This window comes from Labrus mixtus, chromosome 21 (genome assembly GCF_963584025.1).
Source record: "Labrus mixtus chromosome 21, fLabMix1.1, whole genome shotgun sequence".
NCBI classification, from domain to species: domain Eukaryota; kingdom Metazoa; phylum Chordata; class Actinopteri; order Labriformes; family Labridae; genus Labrus; species Labrus mixtus.
The window spans coordinates 7,428,314-7,449,711 of record NC_083632.1 but is presented as its reverse complement, the minus strand read 5'-3'; the positions used below and the strand labels follow the sequence as shown (position 1 = coordinate 7,449,711).

The 21,398-nt window shown below is 41.7% G+C and overlaps 2 protein-coding genes across 3 annotated transcripts in view; one reads left to right on the top strand and one right to left on the bottom strand.

Annotated features, from left to right (window-relative positions):
* The window catches only part of LOC132955694 (inhibitory synaptic factor 2A), a 29,773-nt gene extending 28,278 nt beyond the window's left edge, over positions 1–1,495 (bottom strand). The window contains exon 1 of the mRNA XM_061028647.1: positions 958–1,495. The gene's annotated coding sequence lies outside the window, so the exon portion shown is untranslated. The remainder of the gene's footprint in view (positions 1–957) is intronic.
* Positions 1–21,398, top strand: part of dock1 (dedicator of cytokinesis 1) — a 201,838-nt gene that overhangs the window by 121,528 nt on the left and 58,912 nt on the right. For both annotated transcript variants that reach the window (XM_061028646.1, XM_061028645.1), the window contains exons 28-29: positions 13,012–13,113; positions 14,512–14,606. In XM_061028646.1, the coding sequence (XP_060884629.1) occupies positions 13,012–13,113; positions 14,512–14,606 (197 nt within the window). The remainder of the gene's footprint in view (positions 1–13,011; positions 13,114–14,511; positions 14,607–21,398) is intronic.

Here is a 21,398-nt window from a genome sequence, read left to right as displayed (position 1 = left end):
GAGATGGTATCAGAGTGTTGATGTACGATAGGGTCGAGGTGAAGAAGCACGGAGAGCGATGGCAGGAGGTTTGCCGGGATGTGTGGGAGTGACACACGTTTTTTTTGCGCGACTGAAGGACAGAGAAGATGAGAAGGGGATAGCAGCAGGCAACTGACGCTCCTTCTCTCTCTCCCCCCCCCCCCTCACACACACACACACACACACACTAGGGGCTTCACGTACACACCACATGCTTCAATAATCTGTGAGGAGATTGTGACTTCGACTAGTCTATTAATCAAGATAAGGGCTTAGTTAAGGTCCTTGATGAGATGCAGACACCCAGCTCTCATTACCTATTCCTCTGTGCTGCAAGCTTCCAAAACACTCTTGCTCTCTAACATGCAACAATTCTGCAATTTGTCTCCTGGTTTAGACATCAGTGGCTTTTATGTAACGCTCACTCAGCCGCAAAACTGAGAGGAAATGCAGCATCATGCAAGCTCTTGACAGAGGCACTGTTTTTTTTTTTTTTTTTAGCGATGCGAGTCAGGTGAAATCTGGATCAAAAACCCTTCCGGAAAGCAGGGAACTTAAACTGCTAGATGTGAGCATTTTTACCTGAGATGTTTGAAGTTGTCTAAACTGCCTGGATTTATTCTTGAACTCCAGCTCATCCCACAACCACAGCCTGAAATGTCCTTCTCCCACTTCACCCCAGCAGAAACAACTAAGCAGATCATTCCGAGCTTTACCTCCTGTCATTCTCCACACGTCTCTTGATATCTGCTCACCCGACTAAAAGGGGAAAATCTCCCCCGGAACACATTCCCATATGTCTCATCCCGGGCTCAGCCCCGCAGAGCGAGCAGAAGATCCCCCTCAGATTTCCCTCCTCCAGAGGTTATTGAAGTGACTTTCCTGTGTGCAGCTGCAGACTGAGAGGTGAAGCACAGGAAAGAAACTGTGACTCACCTCAGACTGTGAATTACTGACGTGTAGGATGCGATAGCCTAGATCCCTTTTTGTGCCCATGCATGCTTGTTTCCCTGGTGGATTAGAGGCTGGAAGAGGAGGTTATGCCATGGCAGAAGTTAAGAGGACCGGCGGAGAGGCGACGGAGCAGCTGCAGCAGCGGTGGCAGTAGTTGGAGGAGTTGTTGCACATCGGTGTCCGCTCATCCAGAGGCGTGAGGTCCCTCTCAGCCCCAGTCAGACAACACTCCCGCCCCCCCCCCCCACCTCTCTTTTCCTTGGTTCCCCTTTCCTTTCCTTTCTCTGCACGACTCAGACAGGGGCTCTCTCTCTCTCTCTCTCACTCACTCACTCACTCACTCACACACACATGCATGCACACACACACACACACACACTCTCTCACACACACACACACGCACGCACACACATACGACGGCTGAACTCCGGGCGCCTCAGCGACAGAGCCCACGCAGGCAGAATATCCCCATCATGCCGCCGCCACAGTGCTCCTCTCTGGCTTTCTCCGCTGTTCTGCGTGTGTGCGACCGAGTGTGTGTGAAGAGAGAGAGAGAGTAAGAGAGAGAGAGAGAGAGATTAAGCGAAAGGGGGAGGGAGCATTGGAGAGAGAGTGTGAGGGAGAGGGAGGAGGGAAGGTTGCAGAGGAGAAAGTACTGCTCCGGTTTTTTGGCTACATCTGGCAGGTCCATGTATCATCTCTTTTTATCTCGTCATCACTTACAGCAGTTTTGTCAGTGACCTTATATAAGAGTGCTTTAGTTTCTACGTCAGAAGCAAAATAATTGGTTTCCAACTTTTAGCGGATCTGTCAGGGCTCTGACAGGTGTACAGCCCCGAGAGCGAGTATTTGTCCTTAGAATGAAAGACACCGTTCAGTTCTTAAACATTTGAGGTTTCACACACACACACACACACACACACACACACACACCCACACACACACACACACAGACACAAATCTCCTGAAAAATTTCAGGGTGAGCTGCACGTGTGAACGCAAATGGCCAAATTTGTCACCCCGGGGCTACCCAGAATTTTTCCTTACCAGTCCCTTAGTCATTTTTTTTGTGCATGAACCTCGGGGTTAGCTGATGTGTGAGCACAGCTGGAAGTACAGCATTCAGGAAAATTCACCGTGAGCAAGTGGGAGGGGCTGATGACGTCAAACTACAGGTATCATTGCGCCACTTCTGCGTCGTTCTCCCCCCCCCCCCCCGTCATGTCCTGCCTTCTGAGATCCCTCGCCCGTCAGACTGTCAGGGAAAGGTTCCCGCTGGGGAAATGCAGATGTCAACAAGCAACGCAAAGCGCTATTGAGTGATGTTTTATTCCAAGTCCATTCAGTCTCTGGCATCACAACTTTATTCTTTGTGTGGGAAGAAGATTCCATCTGCTTGTTTGCCTAATCTCCTCCTTGTTGGTATCCATCTGTCCATCTATCTTTGGCTGATTAGTAGTAAATACAGAGAATGAGTTTTCCCAACATTTTTGTCCTTGCTTATTGGATTTGTTCAGCGAACAGCATAAACAAGAGAAAGTTTCAGTCTTGTTTCATAGCCATGATCATGTAGAATTGGAGCTGTTAATGGCTGGTTGGCTCACCTTCACTCAGAGGGAAACCCCAAGTCCTCCTTTCAGCCTCAGGTACCATGGTAATGAGCTGCAGCTCTCCAGACAGCAGCTGCTGATAGATTTATCTGTGTGTTTCTAGATGTGTGTGTGTATTTCTTATATAACCTCTGATTCAGGAAAAAAAAAAAAAAGACATCACACAGCCAACAATTTGGTGAAGACGGACTCATTCACCACAGCTCAGACCTGAGGGGAATTAGCTGGTGTTTATGGTGGAAATCAAATCCACTCGTCAAAATTAAGATCTTGTAAAGATTCCGGGAGTGGCAGAGATAGATCATGCAAGTCAACAATTTGTAGATAAATGCGAAACCGTTCACAAACTTTTCAACATCAGCTCGAAAACCCATTTGGGCCTCTTTCTTCTGGTGGATCCCCCAAGCCCCCTCCCAACCACCCAGCCACTAAAAGTAAGCGACACTGAAGTTGCCAGAAGGTCTGTATAATAATAATTATTATTCAGTGTTTTCAGCCACCTAGACATGATGGAAACTAGGAATTGAGGGGGAAAAAAACGTTCTACATGTACTTTGTAATAGAAGAAATAACGGATCTTTTGAATAGGTGCCTGGTCTTTAAACTCTATGAGGAAAAAAAAAAATAAGAAAAGAAGCATGAGTGAATTCCAGACCCTTTTTAATCTAGTCACGATAAAGTCGAGATTATTTGCACTTACACCAAACACAACATGCTTAATGAACATCAGATAAAAGATGGTTGGAAATTACCATTTGATTTATGGTTCACGTTTATTTGACCTAATCTATTGGAAATGGGAAATGTAGCTTCAACAATGCCAGAGAAAAGCCATATATTACCAATATATACCAAATATGTGTTGTGTTTTTTCCCAATATTCCTTTCTGCATAATCAATAAATAACTGAATGATGATCTTTATATGGCAAGTTAAGCTCAGTAAATGATCAATCAAGCTCCATCATTGTCATGTTCAGACTGTAAAATTGTAGCATAAAAGAAGCAAACAAATAATTGAGCATTGCAATGGTGGTTTTATTTCTCTAAATACAGAGAAGAGAAAGTTGTCTTTTTTTGACCATTCTCTTGTTTGTAGTAAAAGAATACTTTACAGCTCTGTGAATGTCAAGCACACAAATCTATCGCAGGCAGTTGGGCAGCAGCTGATCCAGCTGTGGAAGAAAGTCCCAAAGAATTGTTTGAAGGATAGAAAAGGAGACGTGACTGAATCACATTTGAGACTCTCTTCAACCTTCAATCTATTAGACCTCCTTCCTTGTTTATCCCTCTCTTCCAAGCCTCTTTACCACACGTTAATAATAGGAAAGATTTGTTATTCTTTGCCCTCCCTGCCGCCTCATCTCACTCCTACAAGGTGACATAAAAATCCCTGCTTTCTGACTTGAAGGTGCTGAACACTGCACTCACACTCTCAACATGATTTTGCATCTAGTTCGGGAGTTACATATTTGCTTCACAGCCTTGTTTTAGCGCTGTGAGGCAACAACAAGCTGCACTTTTGACTCCCAAACAAAGCTGAATAATGTTTGTAACAGTTTGACCTTGGAGCATCTACATGCTTGGCAAGTGTCTGAGATTTGAACCCAGGGTTAATGGCATTTGTTTAATGGATCAAACTCCTCCGGGAGGCGATGACTGCTGTATGTGGGGGGGGGTAGAAAACACTACCATTTTTCTTTTATTGGAATCTGCTCAGTGATCTGCTTGTGTAAGCAAAGCGTTTCTCAGATGGATAAACCGTTGGCGGTGGAGAAGTCACTGAAGTGACTCTCCTCTGATATCGATTCCATTACCTCAAAGTCCGGCCCTCAGGGAACGTGTCTTTGATGTCCTTGTCCTCTGCATGTTCGGCATACGTAAGGATGTGGTCTATGATAGACCCACATCCAGAGCCTGTTGGCAGTGTAACGACCCCCCGTTAAATACCACAGAAGTGTCCCTAATGTTCGTTATCAAGGAGATGCAACAAATAATACAGAAGTTCTTCCTCTTACATTTGCTTTTATATCATTGTGTAACTCGTTATGCAATACAAACACCTTTAATGATACATGGAATATTTATCGAGGGTACTTAGGAATTGGACTCTTCCCGGAGAGCAAAATGTATTTTTAGTTTGTAGTCACCTTTTCTATCTTCTAGACTATTTAGGGTCATAATGGCACAAAAAGATGCTCCAAGCAAAGTGCAACATGGGACCAAATGTAGAAGTTGGCTTACTGTATGTCACATAAATATATTGGGATGTTAAACAGTATAAAGCTTAAATGCAACGTTGCATGAAAAAACAGATTATCGGCCCCTTAAACGCCCGGGAATATTTAAGATTCCCGGCAGTGAATGGCCGTTTACATCGAAGTTTGCGTATGCCGTTAATTGTCGTGAAGGTACCTGGGGGGAGGGGCGGAGGTTCAAGCAGCAGGTGGGGTTCGAATGGCTCTCAATAGCATTTCAATATCACTGGTGTCTGGCCTTCCTGACCTCCCCCAGATATCCATTGGCTGATCCAACAGACTTTTCAAAACAAAACTCTTTTGTGATTGGACAGTAGATCTGTTGCTATTATTCTTCATTATGCTGTTTCCTTCCATCATCCCAGTGTCTTCTACTCCTAAGAAATCTGGTATGAATCTGTTTTCCTGGGAACAAACACAATGAGTTCCTAGAATGCTACGTTTCTACTGATACAGGTTAGATAAACATAAAACTTATCATTTTAGTACCCTCACAGTTTCTCCAGTCTATCCTCTGGGATGTGAGTGCATTCATCCTCAGAGAACCTAGAGTGTGGTGTATGGAGACATATTACTAGACGGAGGGGAAGAGAGCTGTCAATTTATTATAGCTCAGACCTTGTGGCAATCGTATAAGAGAAAGGGAAGTTTTCTGCGTCTGTGTGTGTGTGTTATTCAGTTTGCGTGTCCCTGTGTGTCTATTTCATCTTGACAGCCAGATATGATGTGTCTGCCGTGCAGCAGCGTTGCCCCAGTGAGTCTCAGAGTGAGAAGCTGAAATTGTGCCTAGCAGATACGTCAGCCACAGTCTGTCCCCATCTGCTGCAGTCTTTTGGTCTTTTCATCAAACATGTGTACAAAGCCCGAGCTGTCCCAAAAAAAAAAAAAAGACAAAGTGATTAAAGGGGATGACTTCAACACAATTTTATCCTTTTAAGGTTTTAAGGACTTGGAAATTAAACATTGGTGTACTGGCAGCACAAGAATGGTGTATTGCCTGTAAAATAAAGGGAACATTTTTCCAAATTTGATCATTTTAATGGTTTAAAGAGATGGAAATTAAGCTTCAGGGCACCTGCAGGTTTTTTTTTTTTTTAGCAGATTTGGTATCACCAGTTCTAAATTTTTCTCAGAAATGTCAGGACAAGTCTGAATTTTGGGTTCTCACTGTCAAATTCTGAATTTTTCCAAAGACATGTTTTTTTTTAGCTGGTTTTGACCTTTGATGACAACTAGTCTTTGTGATCTGGACAGAATGTTACAGGTACCAAGACCTGACAATGCAACACTGACCTACAAAAAAATCCCCGTCATGCTTCAAGCCATCCACACAATCTGCCACACTCACCGGGAAATTGCCAAAAACACGCTTTTCCTTTCCTGTGAATGATGTATGCTTGGCATTGGACTCCCAGACCCTTCTTTGAAGAAAAAAAAAAATGTCCTTGGCTCAATGGGCTTTCCTGTTTAAATTAAGGTGTCTGTTCAGGGAAGTATAATGCTTTGATGTGTTAGAGTGTGAAAGTGCTTCCTGGAGCTTGTCTAAGTTGGATGCTGTCTGAGTGAATGGCAACAACAGGTCACTTTCATGGCCGGCTGCCCAGGTTCTCCACGGTTATTATTTATCCTTATGTATTCTGAAGTGTTTATTTGGATGTCACAATGCATTACGCCCGATGCTGCTGAAGACAGAAAATGAAGTGTAAATGGTTTCAGCTGGCTGTGAACAAGTCCTCCCCTCCTTTCCGTTGGCTGACCCGCCTGCCTGCCACCTTGCTGGCTTGATGTCGGAGCCAAGTGGGCTCGCTGTTGAGTCCTGCTGTAGCCGCCAAGTACCTCACATGTGTCAGCTCTGCCTCCCTCTGACAGGCCTGTGTGAAATGTGCCCAAGTGCCATTGCTGTTCAGGTGTCTTTGTTCATTCCCTGCATTGTTAGGCTTTAAGTAATGTGTGTCAAGAAAAAAAAGGAGAATCTTGGCAGCTTTAGGCAGAGCAGCAATAACACCCAATAAACTTCATTTAGCTTTAGACCAATCAAAATGAATCATTACTGCTCATAAATACAATAGTGGTATGTTTCTCTTCAGGTGTGTTACTTATCAATGTTTGACTGTGGGATCATGATAATTAGTTCAGTCCAAAAGTGAGTACCTGCCCCAGATATGTTGAAAAACCAAACCCTGTCTTTCACGGGTTCATACCATTCCCTATAGGAGATTTCTCTGTTGGAAAATATCTACTTATGTCCTTTTGCACAACTAAGGAGCAGCCGTTCATCTGTTTCTGGTGAATCTCAGCTCAAATGTAAATAGTAAATCACACAAAGGCTGTAGTCTGGTTTACCACTGCAGTATGAACCTGGAAAATTATCAGATGTTCTTATAATTTGATTGAAATTACCGAGTCAAAACTTTTCCACAAATTATAATAGAAGTAACAAAGCATATTTTATCAGGTCCAAATACTTGTTCACGAACAAAGGTTGGATCAGTCATATCTAATGCATCACAAGAAGTAAGTCGAATCTTGATGATGCAAGATTGGTCAGGTCCGCATGTCCAAATAGATAGATAAACTTTATTGTATATGCTTATTATTGTTGGATCAATCATGTCTGATGAATCCCAGAAAGTAAGTACAATCTTGATGCTGATAGGCTTTAGTGACTCAGCAAATTTGATGCTTGACTGAAGTTAACTTAGCTTGTTCCCACTTGCATTGTACGTGTGAATCTTCATCACTCACTCGCAGTGAACTCGCCATTGACGTTCAATTCACTTTTTGGACTGAACACACCTTAAAAACATTTATTTTTTCTTTCAATCAATTATACTCATTTGTGTTAAATACTTATTATTATCAGGTAACGGTGAAATACCATCTTGACAATCCCCTTGCAATGTGTTATTTGGAGGAAAAAAAAATCAAAATGAACTATAAAGAACATTGTGCTCCAACGAGTTGTTAAAAAAAGGAAGAAACCGTAACAAGGTGATAACATAAAAGAGTCTTCTCTCCCCTTAAAGTCGTTTCTCTCTAACAACTCCCTTGCAGCTAATCATCCTACTTATGACACGCCGCTCACTCAAATTTGACAAAGAATTTCTGATTTGAAATGATTTAATTTATTTAAAACTGTCTGTTAGAATCTCCAATTCAACCGGCTTCCATGGCAACTATGAACCTGAAAGCATCTTTAACTGAGCCTGCTTATCATATAAATCTTACAATAAACTGAAAAATTCCACTGATTATAGCAAGACAAATGTAACCAATTACAAGAATCTCTTTAGCAGCACATTGGCGGTTTTTGCTTGACAGCTACCATTTCACCTTTTAATTTGAATTCCCCTTCTACAAATCGCCACAGGGGAATTTCTTGAATCTCAGCTCTTACAATGGCGCTGTAAGCTCTCTCTCTCTCTTCCTCTGAGTGACAAGGTGAAGTGAGGAGAATACAAATTGAGATCTAATTGTGTGCTGCTCTTTGCCTCTTCCAGCTAAACCCATCATCCTTCACTAAATGCTTATTTTTTTTATCAGGAGATTTTTTTTTTTCACACTGAAACCCTGCATGACACAGTGTGGATCGCTTGTTTTTGCATAGGAGTGTCTTCCTTCTTCTCATCAACCATGGGAGATTTGTATTTATTTTTTTGCATATGTGACTTTGGCCACAATAAGCCAGTAAATGTATATTTGATCAAAATTGAAGCTAATAGAGAGAAAAAGGTCATTACTCCCCATCTCTCTACCCCCGTTTCTCTTCATCTTTCTTCTCTTCAGTTTTCTACTCCTCCAGAGACAGTATGAGGCTCGGTCTACACCCCGTCAGAGACTGCACCGCCATCTCCCCACCGGCTTAATTAAAGGCTTTAAAACAATGCTGTGTTTATAAGGAGACCCTTCACTATGAGAGCAAACATCAATTTCAGCTTCTCTGCTGTCAGGCGCTAAAGTAAGATGAATGATCAGAGAGAGGCGTATGATGGATCTGGTCCTGCCCTCTAATCACCACTTTTTTTCATTTCCGCTTAGATTCTGCCTCTTTTGCCTTCCAGGGTAAGATGGATAAGGAGAAGGAAAAAAAAAAAAAGATGGATAAGGAGGCTGGGTTTTTGTAAAAAAAAAAAAAACTGCAGCATCTGGACTCTGTGATAGATATCAAGAGTAAAGTGTTAGTTGATTGTTGTTTGGTTTGGACATATTTCTTGAGATAAACGCTCGAAATATACGACAGCTCAATTGGCAGCCATTAAATGATTGACTTTGGGAAGCCACTTGAGCCTTTTAGTCCTGTCCCTTACATGTTTTATCATCTCCAGTGGTCCGCTGCCCCTCTTAGCATGCACTCAAAGTGTAACATACCTCTCTCTCACACACCTGAATCAAAGTTGATAAGCCTCTTTTCATTGAGAGATCACCCTTCTTTTTTCTTTACTTTCTTTTTTCTATTTCCATCCAGCATTTCCCTTTCCTGGAAAAAAAAAAAAAAACCTAAATAAGTAAAAATGCTGTTACAGTACAGTGTCTGTGCTTGGTTTATCCCAGCGATATAAAATGGAAATGAACCGTGATGGAGACAGGCTGACCTTTTGAGTTCTTCTGGTTCAGGACTCACTGTGATGGACCTGTGGAGTCAGCTCCATGACAGGAAAGGCCAAAACAAGTTCCCACTCTGCACCCATCAATTCAATGCTCGAGGACACCTGAACTCTCCCATTCACCATCACGCCTCGCGTCTCTATTTCTCACATTCCTCCTCAACAGCTGGTGCAGCATGTGTTCCTGTTCCACATTTAGCCTTTAATTGCTGCACGGTGAAAAAAAAGATGCGTATTCCCTTTTCCGGGAGGGAATCTCTGTCTGTCTGTGGCTTCAACTCTTAAACCTAAACCAAGCTGGGAACGAGGAAGATAGAGCCCCTTTACCTCTATTTAATTTGCCATCAGGATTTGCCTGCTCATCCTACCCCCTCTGGCTACAATTACATTTGTTCAGAGGCTTAAGGTTCATTCATGAGCAACACATTACAGCAAAAAACCAATAGTAACATTGGCATATGCATGCCTGTGCTGTTGGCAGCCATGATTGAACATTGGGAGTAAGCTTAAGGGGCTTACGCTACTGTAAGAGATGCTGGAGCCTCATGGCAAGTCCCACACTAAGGCTTACAGCATGTAAAGTTTGCTCTGAAGGCTCTTTATCTAGAGGATTCGTTCAAAGCTTGAAGAGATTGAAAGAAAAGAATGAACGAAAAGAACCGAGGATACCCTCCAGCTGATCTAGTCTCTCTGGTCTGCGTGGTGAGGAAAGTGCAAATGACTTCTTAAGACCGCGGGCTGCTTTGAAGATCTTTCTCCTTTTATTAATAAAAGTGACTGCCCGATGGGAGGGGAATTGCACCGCCCCTTATGCCAATTACATTCGAGGATGTGGGAGATTAGAGTTTTAATGAAGAAAGATGGGTTCAACACCACACCCCACCCCCAGTCCTTGAATAATCCCGCTTCTACCAGGGAACTCAAATTCCTCCGCAGCTAACCTTCCTTTAACCACATTTTATTGTTTAGATATCTACATCCTTTGTTCTCCAGTTAAGTGAGTAAGATGCCATCTTTTGACACCCTTCACACGCACTTGGCCCGTTTTTTTTTTTTTCTTTCTAATCAGGCTCTGTATAAGTTTGTCTTCTGTAATGCTTACAATCTGAGGCTGTCTGAGGCTTACATGCCCTCGAAGATGAAAGAGTCTTGCCCTCTGTGCTTTACAAAACATTTCCATATTCATTTAACATGAGTCACACTGGTTGCTGTGAAGCATTACTGATGGGGAAGAGAAGCAGTCATCAGCATCACGTATAAAAAGAAAGAAAAAGGTAAAAACAAAACATGAATAAAACATTCTTGAATTAGTGATTGTTTCTTTTTTGTATGATACTTTATTTCTCGGCGTGGTTAGCATCAATGCTACGCTTATTTCTTATCATGATCACATGCTGTTTTTTTTATAAAAAAAAAACAGTATTTCTGGAAAAACAGGAAAACAAATTGCAGCAAAAGCATCAGAAAAAAAACTGTAGCAAAGGTTCAGGTAAGGTGAGAGCGTGTGTGTGTGTGTGTGTGTGTGTGTGTGAGTGAGTGTGTGTGAGTGTTCAGCATGGTTTCAGCCTGGCTGTGCTTTGGTGGGTCAAGCTAATTACAGCTCAAGGAGAGGTTCTCCAGCGAAACAGAATGCTGTGTGTGAGGATTAACTACCATGAAGCAGCTGAGTTATATCAAACGCATGAGGGCTGCACTAATAGCATCCTCACTTCACAGAGGTACTCCCTGTCCAGATGAAAGTCCCAACCTAAGCTGTGTTGAGGAATGATATTCACACGAGGAAGACTGGTTAGGATTATTGAACCTCAGATACAATACCGGATGCTAAAAAGTCTCTTAAATATGTCGTCAAATTCTCAGTTTCTCACAGTTTACTTCTTTTGTGATATTTTGTTACAGATGTATGTCTTGGAAAAGGTCGGCCCCACTCTCAAATATAAAGCGTGCCTTCAGTAGTTGTTGAATTGGAGATAGGCAGTCGGCTTGAATGCCTGCACATCTAAATTCTTATCAGACCTAATACTTATTAATCTGGATGTGCTCTCATGCATTCTGTGACAAAGCAGTTTTAATGACTTCCTCTTATCTTCTGATGTATTATCTTTGATTAGCGGGTTGAGGTAAAACTGTCTCGGAGTATTCAAATTAGAACCCCGTGTGCACTTTTTCTTCCAGGGTATATTATGCAAATGATTGCTCGTGGAGATTTATTTTCAAAAGTGTATTTCATCTTTTGTTTGTTTTTTATGAGCCTGAAGCACTTACAACTACAACCCCTACAACTTTCCTGTTGGTGTTTTTCAGTAGTTGTTATTATACCAATAGAAATAATTAAATAGCCTCCAATACAGAAGCCTGAAGTGCGGACTTGGTAGTCTGCTAGTAGCACAGCTAATGCACCAACCTGATACGATATTTAAAAGGCAAAAAAATATATATATATTTATAATTTTTTCCACTCCAACAGAGTAGTCTTCATAGCTGTAACTTTAATCATTTGGCTGCCACGTAGCAACTACTCTTTTAGAGAGGAATAAGAAAACAGTGGGTTGATAGCGGAGAGTAAAACATCAGTTTAAGCTAGCATATTGTTAGCAAACAGTTATCTTTTGATTCACATATTTTAAGCTATATTGTTTTTTATTTAGAAGTAAGATAAAAACAGAAAATAAAGCAGTTTAGGGTTGAAATTAAGAAAACTCTATTGGTTTGCATCGCAAAGAATGAGATTTACACCGGCTAACGTTAATGTTTGCTAGGTGTTAGCTAACTGTTAGGTTAAGAGTTCAACCTACTGAGTCAGGCTACAATTACTGTAACCCTATCACTCTCATAAAGAATGATACATATATTTATGTATTTATTTATTTATTGCACTGGTATCAGATGGCTAGCCAAAGAACCTTATTTTGGCTAACACTCAAGTCAAGGTGTCAGTAACAGAACGTCTCCGATTCCAACTATCATATCCTGGTAAAGAATTAGAACCGTTATCCGCAGAAATCATTTTTCAAATTTGACTTTTCCCCTAAACTTTCAGCCTTCAGCAGTAGAATTCAATCCAGTCACACGGGTCCATAAGGGCCCCTCCACACAATAAGTCGCTGCATTTCAAGTTCCTTCCCTTGCTCTTTTCTCCACTTTATCTCAGCCTTTGTCCGCACTCATCGCTGGCATGACACTTAACAGGCAGCGCAAATCCCTCTCCCCAAAGCCCACCACACGTTTTCTTTCCCTTATCTGCTCTCCTCAGCACATGTACAGCCTGCTAACCAGAACCAGGATAGCAGTCTACAAAGTAAAGACAGCACTTTAGGGACCTCACAGGCATTATAATCAGTGGAGACAAAGAGCTGGGGAGAGCAGGGCAGTAGGTTAATGAGATCAGCCACTGAGAGAGGGCAGCCGACTTTTCAAACCTAGGAGGCCGGGCCTGCTTCAGCACTCAGATTCAATCAACTCAGCTCGTCAGTATCCATCAAAATCACAGGCACAGAGTCATTCTATCCTCATCCTTCAATTTGAACCTGATTGTGTATTGAATCCACTTATTTCTCTTCTCCAGGGGAGCTTCGTGGCCAGCATGACTGCCACGCTGAGGCAGATGGACGACTATCATTACGCTCATCTGATCAGCACCTTTGGCAAGATAAGGAGTGATGTGGTGGTGAGTACACCTTATCAGCATGTCCGTGTCTACTGGATGAGATACTCCCAAGCTGCTTTGTCATGCAATAACTTCAAACGCAGGCCCATTGTTCACTTTTATTTATTTTTTTGAGAGAAATCAAGAGTTAGATTAGATCTCTTCAGAAAATGTTTAAGCCCCACAACCAAGTATGAAATAGAATTTCTGTTTGTGTAGACTGTGCTCTTGATGATAGTAACTCCTAAGGGGAGGCAGATCTCTCACTGCAGCCAACAACTTGTGGTAGAGGGATAAATCTCATTGATGTTATGGATTTTAGCTCTGAATAATTCCTCCCTTAAAGCTGTATTTCCTTAGTGCCTCCTGCCAGATTAGCATTATGTTACTCCGTCTGACAAGTGAGAAAATCCCTGTGTTTGCTTTTTCCCCCGGCAAACGGCTCTATAGCTACTTAGGATGTGCAGGACTCTGATTTAGATTCCAGGTAAAGCTGTATAATCTTCAATAGACAGAGATTGTGGCTTCACTTGCAGCACATCAAGCTTTTAAATAAGTATTAAATGAAAGAAAGCCCTGTCAGATCCAGTAGGATTACTACTTATTTGTACCTTTTGTTGTTTGATTGAGCTTGTATATGCTGCTAAGCGATATTTCTTTATCCCTACTTTCTTTTTATTGAGACATTAATTACATCTTCCAGGTAAGAAATCAATATGAATTTCTGACCTCTGTGGTCTTCTTCTTGGCTTGTTTGTGGCTGCCTGTCTAGTTCCCACAGCAGGACAAACAATCACCGTGATGAAAGTGGAGCTTTCCGCAGATTTATTGTTCCCGAAGCTGGCATGAGCCATATCCACATTTCAGAACTGGCAGTAGCCCAAAGGACTTTTTTTTTGTTTTTGTTTGTTATGCACACCACCACAAAACACAGGAATTCATCCAGGGGTGAAACATAGCCAGGAATAGATTTAAAAAGATATCTATGATAAATGAATAAAAAAAATTGGATGGACTCTTTCCGGACTTTAAAGTTAAGGGGTGAATGCTGGGATGTGTCTGCAGCAATAAAAACAAAATGTTGCTACACAACCAAAGAAGCAGAAAAGTGATGAAGTATTTTCTTTCACTCATGAGATACAGTCACTGTATTTCACTCCTGCTTCGTCTGCTGCTGATGAATGCGTATGAATGGGATTAATTACTTCTAATGGTATCCCTACATAGAAACCTCTGCCATCAGTGTGTGAATGAGTAAAAGCTCTTTGAGTAGTCAGAAGACTAGAAAAGCACCATACAAGCTGAAGTCCATTTACCTTGACTTTAAGAAGTAGTCTCAACAGTTCAAGATGCTCTGCTCTGATCTCAGAGGTTAGAAAAACAAGAGTTTTCATGTTTCAATGTTTCTCTCTCTTTCAGGATTTCCTAATGGAAACATTTATCATGTTTAAAGATCTCATTGGGAAAAACGTCTACCCCTCCGACTGGGTCATAATGAACATGATGCAAAATAAGTAAGTACAACATTGTTGGACACACGCTCATACGCAAACACACACAGATCATACTTTCTGCTTTACACCCCCCAAACACTGTTGTTGCTAAGGAACAGCAGTCAGAAGCGGGTAAGGGTGTTGCCTAATGTTTTTCTCTCCATGCAAATATCGGCACAAGGCCTCAGCAGTGGAGCAATCAGAAGAGCAGTCAGCGCAGCCGCAAACAATCACATGAATTATAGATGCTCGGCTGTACACCGCCTGCTAATCTCCAAACTTAGTCTCTGCATCTCTTTACTTTGTTGCGTGTTGTGCTGCCGCGCTCTTCTGTTTTATTAATGTGTGAACTTTGCCTGATTCCATTTTTGCAAAGAGATATGAAAAAGAGAAGCAACATATTTTGCAGTTGATGGATATGGTCGAGAGCATTTTTGGGTTTTTTTTTTCGCACTTGTCAGATGGATTCAGTGAGAGAAAAGAGTTTAAAGGCTTTTCTTGTGAATTTGTTCGACTTCCATTGGTTTCTTTTTAGACAGGACATGTACCAGAATGTGCTGTTCTGCTTAATTATGCAATGGAACAGCAACAGCTGTCGGACAAAAACCTTAAGTCCAATTTTCACTTACTAAAACTAAAATGCCCTGTTTTCCCCAACGGCATCCATGCATTATTGAAAGTGCTAGATGTGTTTTGAACTGTGGTCGAAGAGACATGGTCACTGTGAAATTAGCATACTTTTAAAAAAAGATTCCAATGCATGTAAAAAAAAAAAAACACTTTTCAGGCTCACAACAGACTGAAAGAAAACAGCGATGAAGTCATAAACATGGACAAATGAATGGTAGAGGATTTAACCTTTAAAAACAATAGTCAATAAAAACGTGATAAAACAAAGATTCATAAAGTTCAGTTTCACTTAATGTCTGGAAGAGAGTCTTCTGAATCTGGCCATGTATCATATATTCAAGAAGATTAAATGTTTAGTTGAGGCTGCCATAGCTCATATCCATGTTTTTATGAAAACACAACCACTTCTAAATTTTATGTGTTCACAACCCTGGCGCAAAGCTTAGCAATAACTTTCATTCTATCCTTGGTTTTGCTCGATATAAGAAATTCTGTCATGTCTTTCTTAAATTAAAGGAAATGTAATTGCATGGAATTTTACACTGACATCAGTTGAGGCCATTTATTTGATTTTATGTGTAAATGGGAATATATTCAACTTTGTTAACCAAGCAGTAATTCTCCACATACTTGTGAAGAGACACTGTAGTGTAAAATAGTACATGGAAAGAGAAAAAAAAACAAAACACCAAAATTGGGATAACAAGACTCTTCACTTTACAAGCGAGTACCTGGAGCTCCGTCTATGGGAGCCAAGCTTTAAAGTGGCCATTTACAGCAGGTGCAGAGCTTATAAAGGCAGGTCTTAGTTGACTGTGAACAGTTTAACAATCCGCCCACTCTTTCAGGAACTATTCCAACATCATCTCCTGCCAGGATATTTAACTGGAGGTTGCATTGCTACTCAGTTTTGGCGTCATTGCTTTGATCAGCCCATTCGATTGCAACAAGCCGGGCTCCACTTTGAATTCACAACAGCCTCCCTAAAAACATCGTCAGCCACCTGGGTCACAACGCTGAAGACTTTAGCATTGCTCGGTGATGATGCTCACATTTGCCCTGCAGGTGTTGCTCATCACACCTGTTGGGTCGCAGTGTTTGAAGGATAAAACCATGCAGTTCTGACACTCCTTACACACACATACAAACACATGCTCGCACATGCTTGCACTGGACTAACAAGCTCTGTGAAACACTACATACTCACTGGGATTCTGTGTTAACTGGAGCAGCTTCCTTCTCAGATCGTGCTTTGTAGTCTGTGATGTTTTATTTTGACTTGCAGACCAGGCCGTTGTGTAATTTCTCTTGTCACAGCAGAATCTTCCACAATCGAACCTTTTGTCTCTTGCACTTGTTTGTGACAGCCTTTAGATTCATTCTCCATTCCAGTCAGCGCTTTCCGCCTCTTGCTGGAGTTAAATCATTGTGTAACTCGATGAAAAACAAGCCAGTCAAAGTCTTAGTCATCTCACAGTCTTTGCACCTGAGCCCGTCTGAATACCGCAGGCGTCAGATTTGCAATAATTTAGCACGGCTCTACCGTTCCTCGCCATCCGTTAAGGGTGCGTATGATCAGTTGTTGCCCTGCACCTAAAAGTGAGAACCCCTGACACTTTCATCCATCCCATTAGAGGGCTATAAATGTGTTGCATTAACAGTCTTAAGGGCATACAAGCTGTGAATGTGCGTCATGCTCTTTTGCTGTTCCCAGAGCACCTGTAGGAATAGTGGCTTTTATATTTCTTCTAAAAAGAATGTTAACTATTATAACGATGGGGGGGATGCAACGTCATCACTCAGATGACACATTTTTAGAACTTTTTAGAACACATTAAATGCCATATCACATTTAAAAACCCCTCAGTCCCTCCTCACAGCGCCTTGTCTCTCTGCAATCCACACATGCCACAGTCAGCTTACAGATAGCCACCCACAGCAGAGCAGCACACGGGTTCCTTTCATGTCCACACATTGCGGAAGCACCGCTAATGAGATGGGCATCAGCTGAAGCAGCAGTCGTTTTCCTCCCACTCCTTCTTCGCCACCCATTGCCACTTATTTCCTCCAGGTTGTAAACGGATTTATGGGCTTTAATTGCCCCGAGGACATCGGCATCAGGATGGTTAGCCACTGTCTGCCATTCCTCCCATGCCAACAGGCCACGGGTTCATAGTGACAGCTAATTGGCAGCAGGGATGGACCCACGTGTTCTGTTACATTCGACATGTTCAGAAACCATGCTTCCCAATATGAATTTTTTTAGCTCGACGTGAGTCTACTAGGAGGTAAGACTAGTAGGTCAAAGACATGTCAGGGCCTCGAAGGCCTAGAGGTTAGGTCACGCCCCATGTCAGAGGCTTTAGTCCTCCAAGCGGTTGACCCAGGTTCAAGTCCAACCTGTGGCTCCTTTTCCGCATGTCATTGGCCACTTTCTCGTCTAATCTCCGACCACTCTCCACTGTTCTATCTAAACAAAGGCAAAAAGAACCCACAAACCTTAACCTCTAAAAATGATATATACCGGTACATATGTGTATATATCTGCAATATTGGGGGATGAACACCAATTGCTGATATTTTGCTGGATTTTAATAAAATGGCCTTCTTTGCTTACAGAGCTTTGTCACAGTTTGTAACTGTCATACGATTATTTAGCAGAAGAGAGCTGATTGGTTTGACAGTGCATTGACTTTCATACTTGCCACTCCTCAATACTTCATCGAGGCATCCAAAGAGGCCGATACCAATACTGGTACAGATAACGGTACCATACTAGCACTGGTATTTATATTAATTTAACTTAATCTAAAATGGGAAAGAACTGGTTCACCAAATAAGGTAACACTTAGATGATTGCTTAATATATAATAAAATATATATTATATTATATATTAAAAATCTATAGATTTTTTTTAACACATGTTGGTGCAGATTTACAGAAAAATGGTGATTTGTCTTAAATACGCCTTATAAGAAAAAAACAAACAACTTAGTCTCTTCTTTAAATGTATCAACATCTTGAAACCTTAGTGAGAGTAAGCTGCCTTGATTGTTGTTAAGAGCGTTTACTAAATTAACAAAAGTTGGTATGTGTTTAAACATTATAGCCACTGTCTGTTTTCTTTAAGGGATTAAAAGCCCTGCTTCACATTCTTTACTAGACAACAGCTGCTTTGTGCACTCAGCTAAATGTGCTCCCATACAGATCTGCGTGGTAAACTTTTCAAGAGCTCGGCACTCTTCAACCTATGAGCCTCAGATGTGCTGAGTCTCTGCATACTAAGTGTAGCCATCATCATCAGTATGAACAATGTATCTTGGCAATTATTATTGTTTTTTTTTTTCATTTAATTGTAAGGTGACGCATTTAAGCATCTGTGGATGTAACAGCAACCAAAAGAAGTAATTAACAGATTTAGTCAAAGCTCTGTTGCATGAACCGCTGTAATTAGGGATATTTTACAAATAGTAGTTGAGGAGCTTTTCGTCTCTCAGTGTAAGAGCTATTGAACCACGAAAGAAAGAAGGTCCAGTCACAAGAGCACAAAATGAAAGAAGGCTAATTAAATTTGATTATTTTGGCTTTAATTTTCATCAAAACGGTTTCACCTTTTGTCCTTTTACCTGAAAGTTGCTTTCTCCTACATCTTGACTAAATTGCTGAAAAACTTGTGTGCAAGTGTTTTATAATTGCATACACATTTACAGGTTAAACTAGGTTGAAAACTAGCAGCGAATATAATAACAGTAGCGGTAAGTAAGAGAAAATCTAATCCTAGTGGGGCGAAAGCAAAGTGAATAAAGCTCGGTCAGAAACCAGGGTGAACCACAATGACACAATTCAACTCTTTCTATGTATTTTAAGTGTACAATAAATGTCCGACTCAAATCAAGCTACCGGTAATTTCCTAAAATAATATCAAGGACATCTGTAGGAGCCGTTAATTAAGTGTATGACGAGTAGATTGATATAAACGGGGAGTTCTCAGTAGAAATGAGAAGATGAAAGCCCAGATGAGCTAAAGAGACAGCTCTTTAACTGGATAACCCATGCCACCGGTCCCTCACAACCTCATTAGGAGAGGCTTTCACATACTGGATGGCTGCCGTTTGGAGTTTTCTCCATGACTAATCCAAGACCTGCAGGGCAGGACTGAAGACAGGAAGGAAGGAAGGAGGACTTACAGAGAGTGGAAAGACTGCCAATGATGTTGTGATCCTGTTTGACCCCGTACAATCCACCTCCCACCAAGATAAAATACACAGAGCCTGTGGCTCTTGGATTTGATGCACTCCCCTCAAAGAGCTGCTGTTTAAGTGACTCCATTTGTGGTTATTTTCAAACAAGTTGCTAAACTCTTCAGAAGATCGACTAGGTCGCTTCATCAAGGCGTCGCTGTTTGCATTAAAATGATACTGATCATTTTTTTCATTCCTGAAAAGCTGAAATTTAAGCAAATTAAGATGCACTCCCCCTCCCCCCATTTTCTGAAAACAGAAAAAAAACATCCTGAACATAGATTTATTATGTAACATTTTATTTGTGCTACAATTTCTTCAACCAATAAAATGATCCACATTTCTTTAAAGGAATAATGTGAGACTTTTTGATCCAGTAGATGTCGCCCTTGTGCACCTTCATTAAATCAAAACAAACTGCTGTTTGCCGACACCTCCGCTATTCTGAAGCCTCCGCTCATCTCCAACCCCCCTCCACTCACGTTCACATGAAGGAGTTATCAATTAGAACGCACCATAATTAAGCACCATTAAGCACAAGCGGTGGACAAAAGTGTCCTTTGCTCAAGCTTCTATCACCTGTGGCCTGCCTTGTTGTGTTAGCAGGCTAATGTTGGGGGCGGGCCGCCCCCCCTAATATAATGGTAGGGGAAACACTGCATTTAAAGTTATGTTCCTTGCAGCCAGTTGCTATTAGACTGCAATCATTTGATGTTGGAGTATTTTATATACTTGATAATAGGTGTGTTCATGTGAGAAGTTTTATTTCAAACTCTCCATACGACTTAAATAGAGAATTTTCAGTGTTGCTACAGAGATGTTTGACAATAGCAACACTCAATTCAAAGCTTTTCAAGCCTCAACTTTTCTGTATTGTGAGCGGAGAATAAAAGCCTGACCTTTCAATGTCTTTTCCTACTGTGCTGCTTTGTTAATTCAGTGACAGTTGTCTGCTCGCTCGCTCTGGAGTTTGGTTTGTTGGAACCCTTATTTATAATTCTGCAATAATGAGATTAAGACATATCTTAACAAAGGAGCCTGGGACGGCTTGTGACACAGTTCTGCACACTGCACTGCATCACCAGCTGCTGTTAGATGTATGGCTGTTTATTTGCCAACGGGTCTGTGTATGTATGCAGATAGAAGATTAACTTTAAGCTTGTGGCGTATACGCAAAGAGCTCTGATGTAAACGCCAAACACACCACCTTCTCAGGCTGAACTACTTTTTGTGTTTGCGTGTTAATATCTGTCACAACAATAAGCCCTCGCATAGGCATGTTAACATTGTTTTGTCCACAGAGTGCCGTGTTCTTGAGCAGCTCTGATTGTTCCCTGCCAGTTGGCCTTTAAATATTGCCCTCTGAAGCGCGATAACATCCAATTTGATTTCCCTCAACGTGGTTTTATCAAAGTCATTATCAAGAGGCAGCAGGGTGGCTTACTGGGCAGAAAACAATCTGTCAGCTGGACATGATACACCGGAGCTGCAGGGGGAGGTATTCAGATCAGAAACTTTAGTTACCCAAACACTACCTGAGGGTTTAACTTCACTTTTCTTTGGGCTAGTTGTGAAGGCCAAGCTAATTTAACGTGCGTACAGGAGTGATTTTCAACATTGCGTCGCACTTTTTTTATTTACATTTATATAGTACAATAACTCAACTGTGCAAAATATACACATGTGTACCGGGGACTGTGGGAAGAGGGGTGCTGGAGCCAATCCCAGCTGCCATTGGGCGAGAGGCGAGATACACTCTGTACCGTTCACCAAACCTTTGGGTTTGTTGTTCTTAGCTCTCTGTTCGTACGGGGCGCTTCTTTCAGCTTGTTTGTGATTCGCTCAGAGGCTCAGACATGTTTCATTCGCTTGAAGCCCTCCCTGTCCGACCGTCTGCCCTGCAACCACGTCCGGGAAGAGAGATTGCCCCGCCCACTCAGG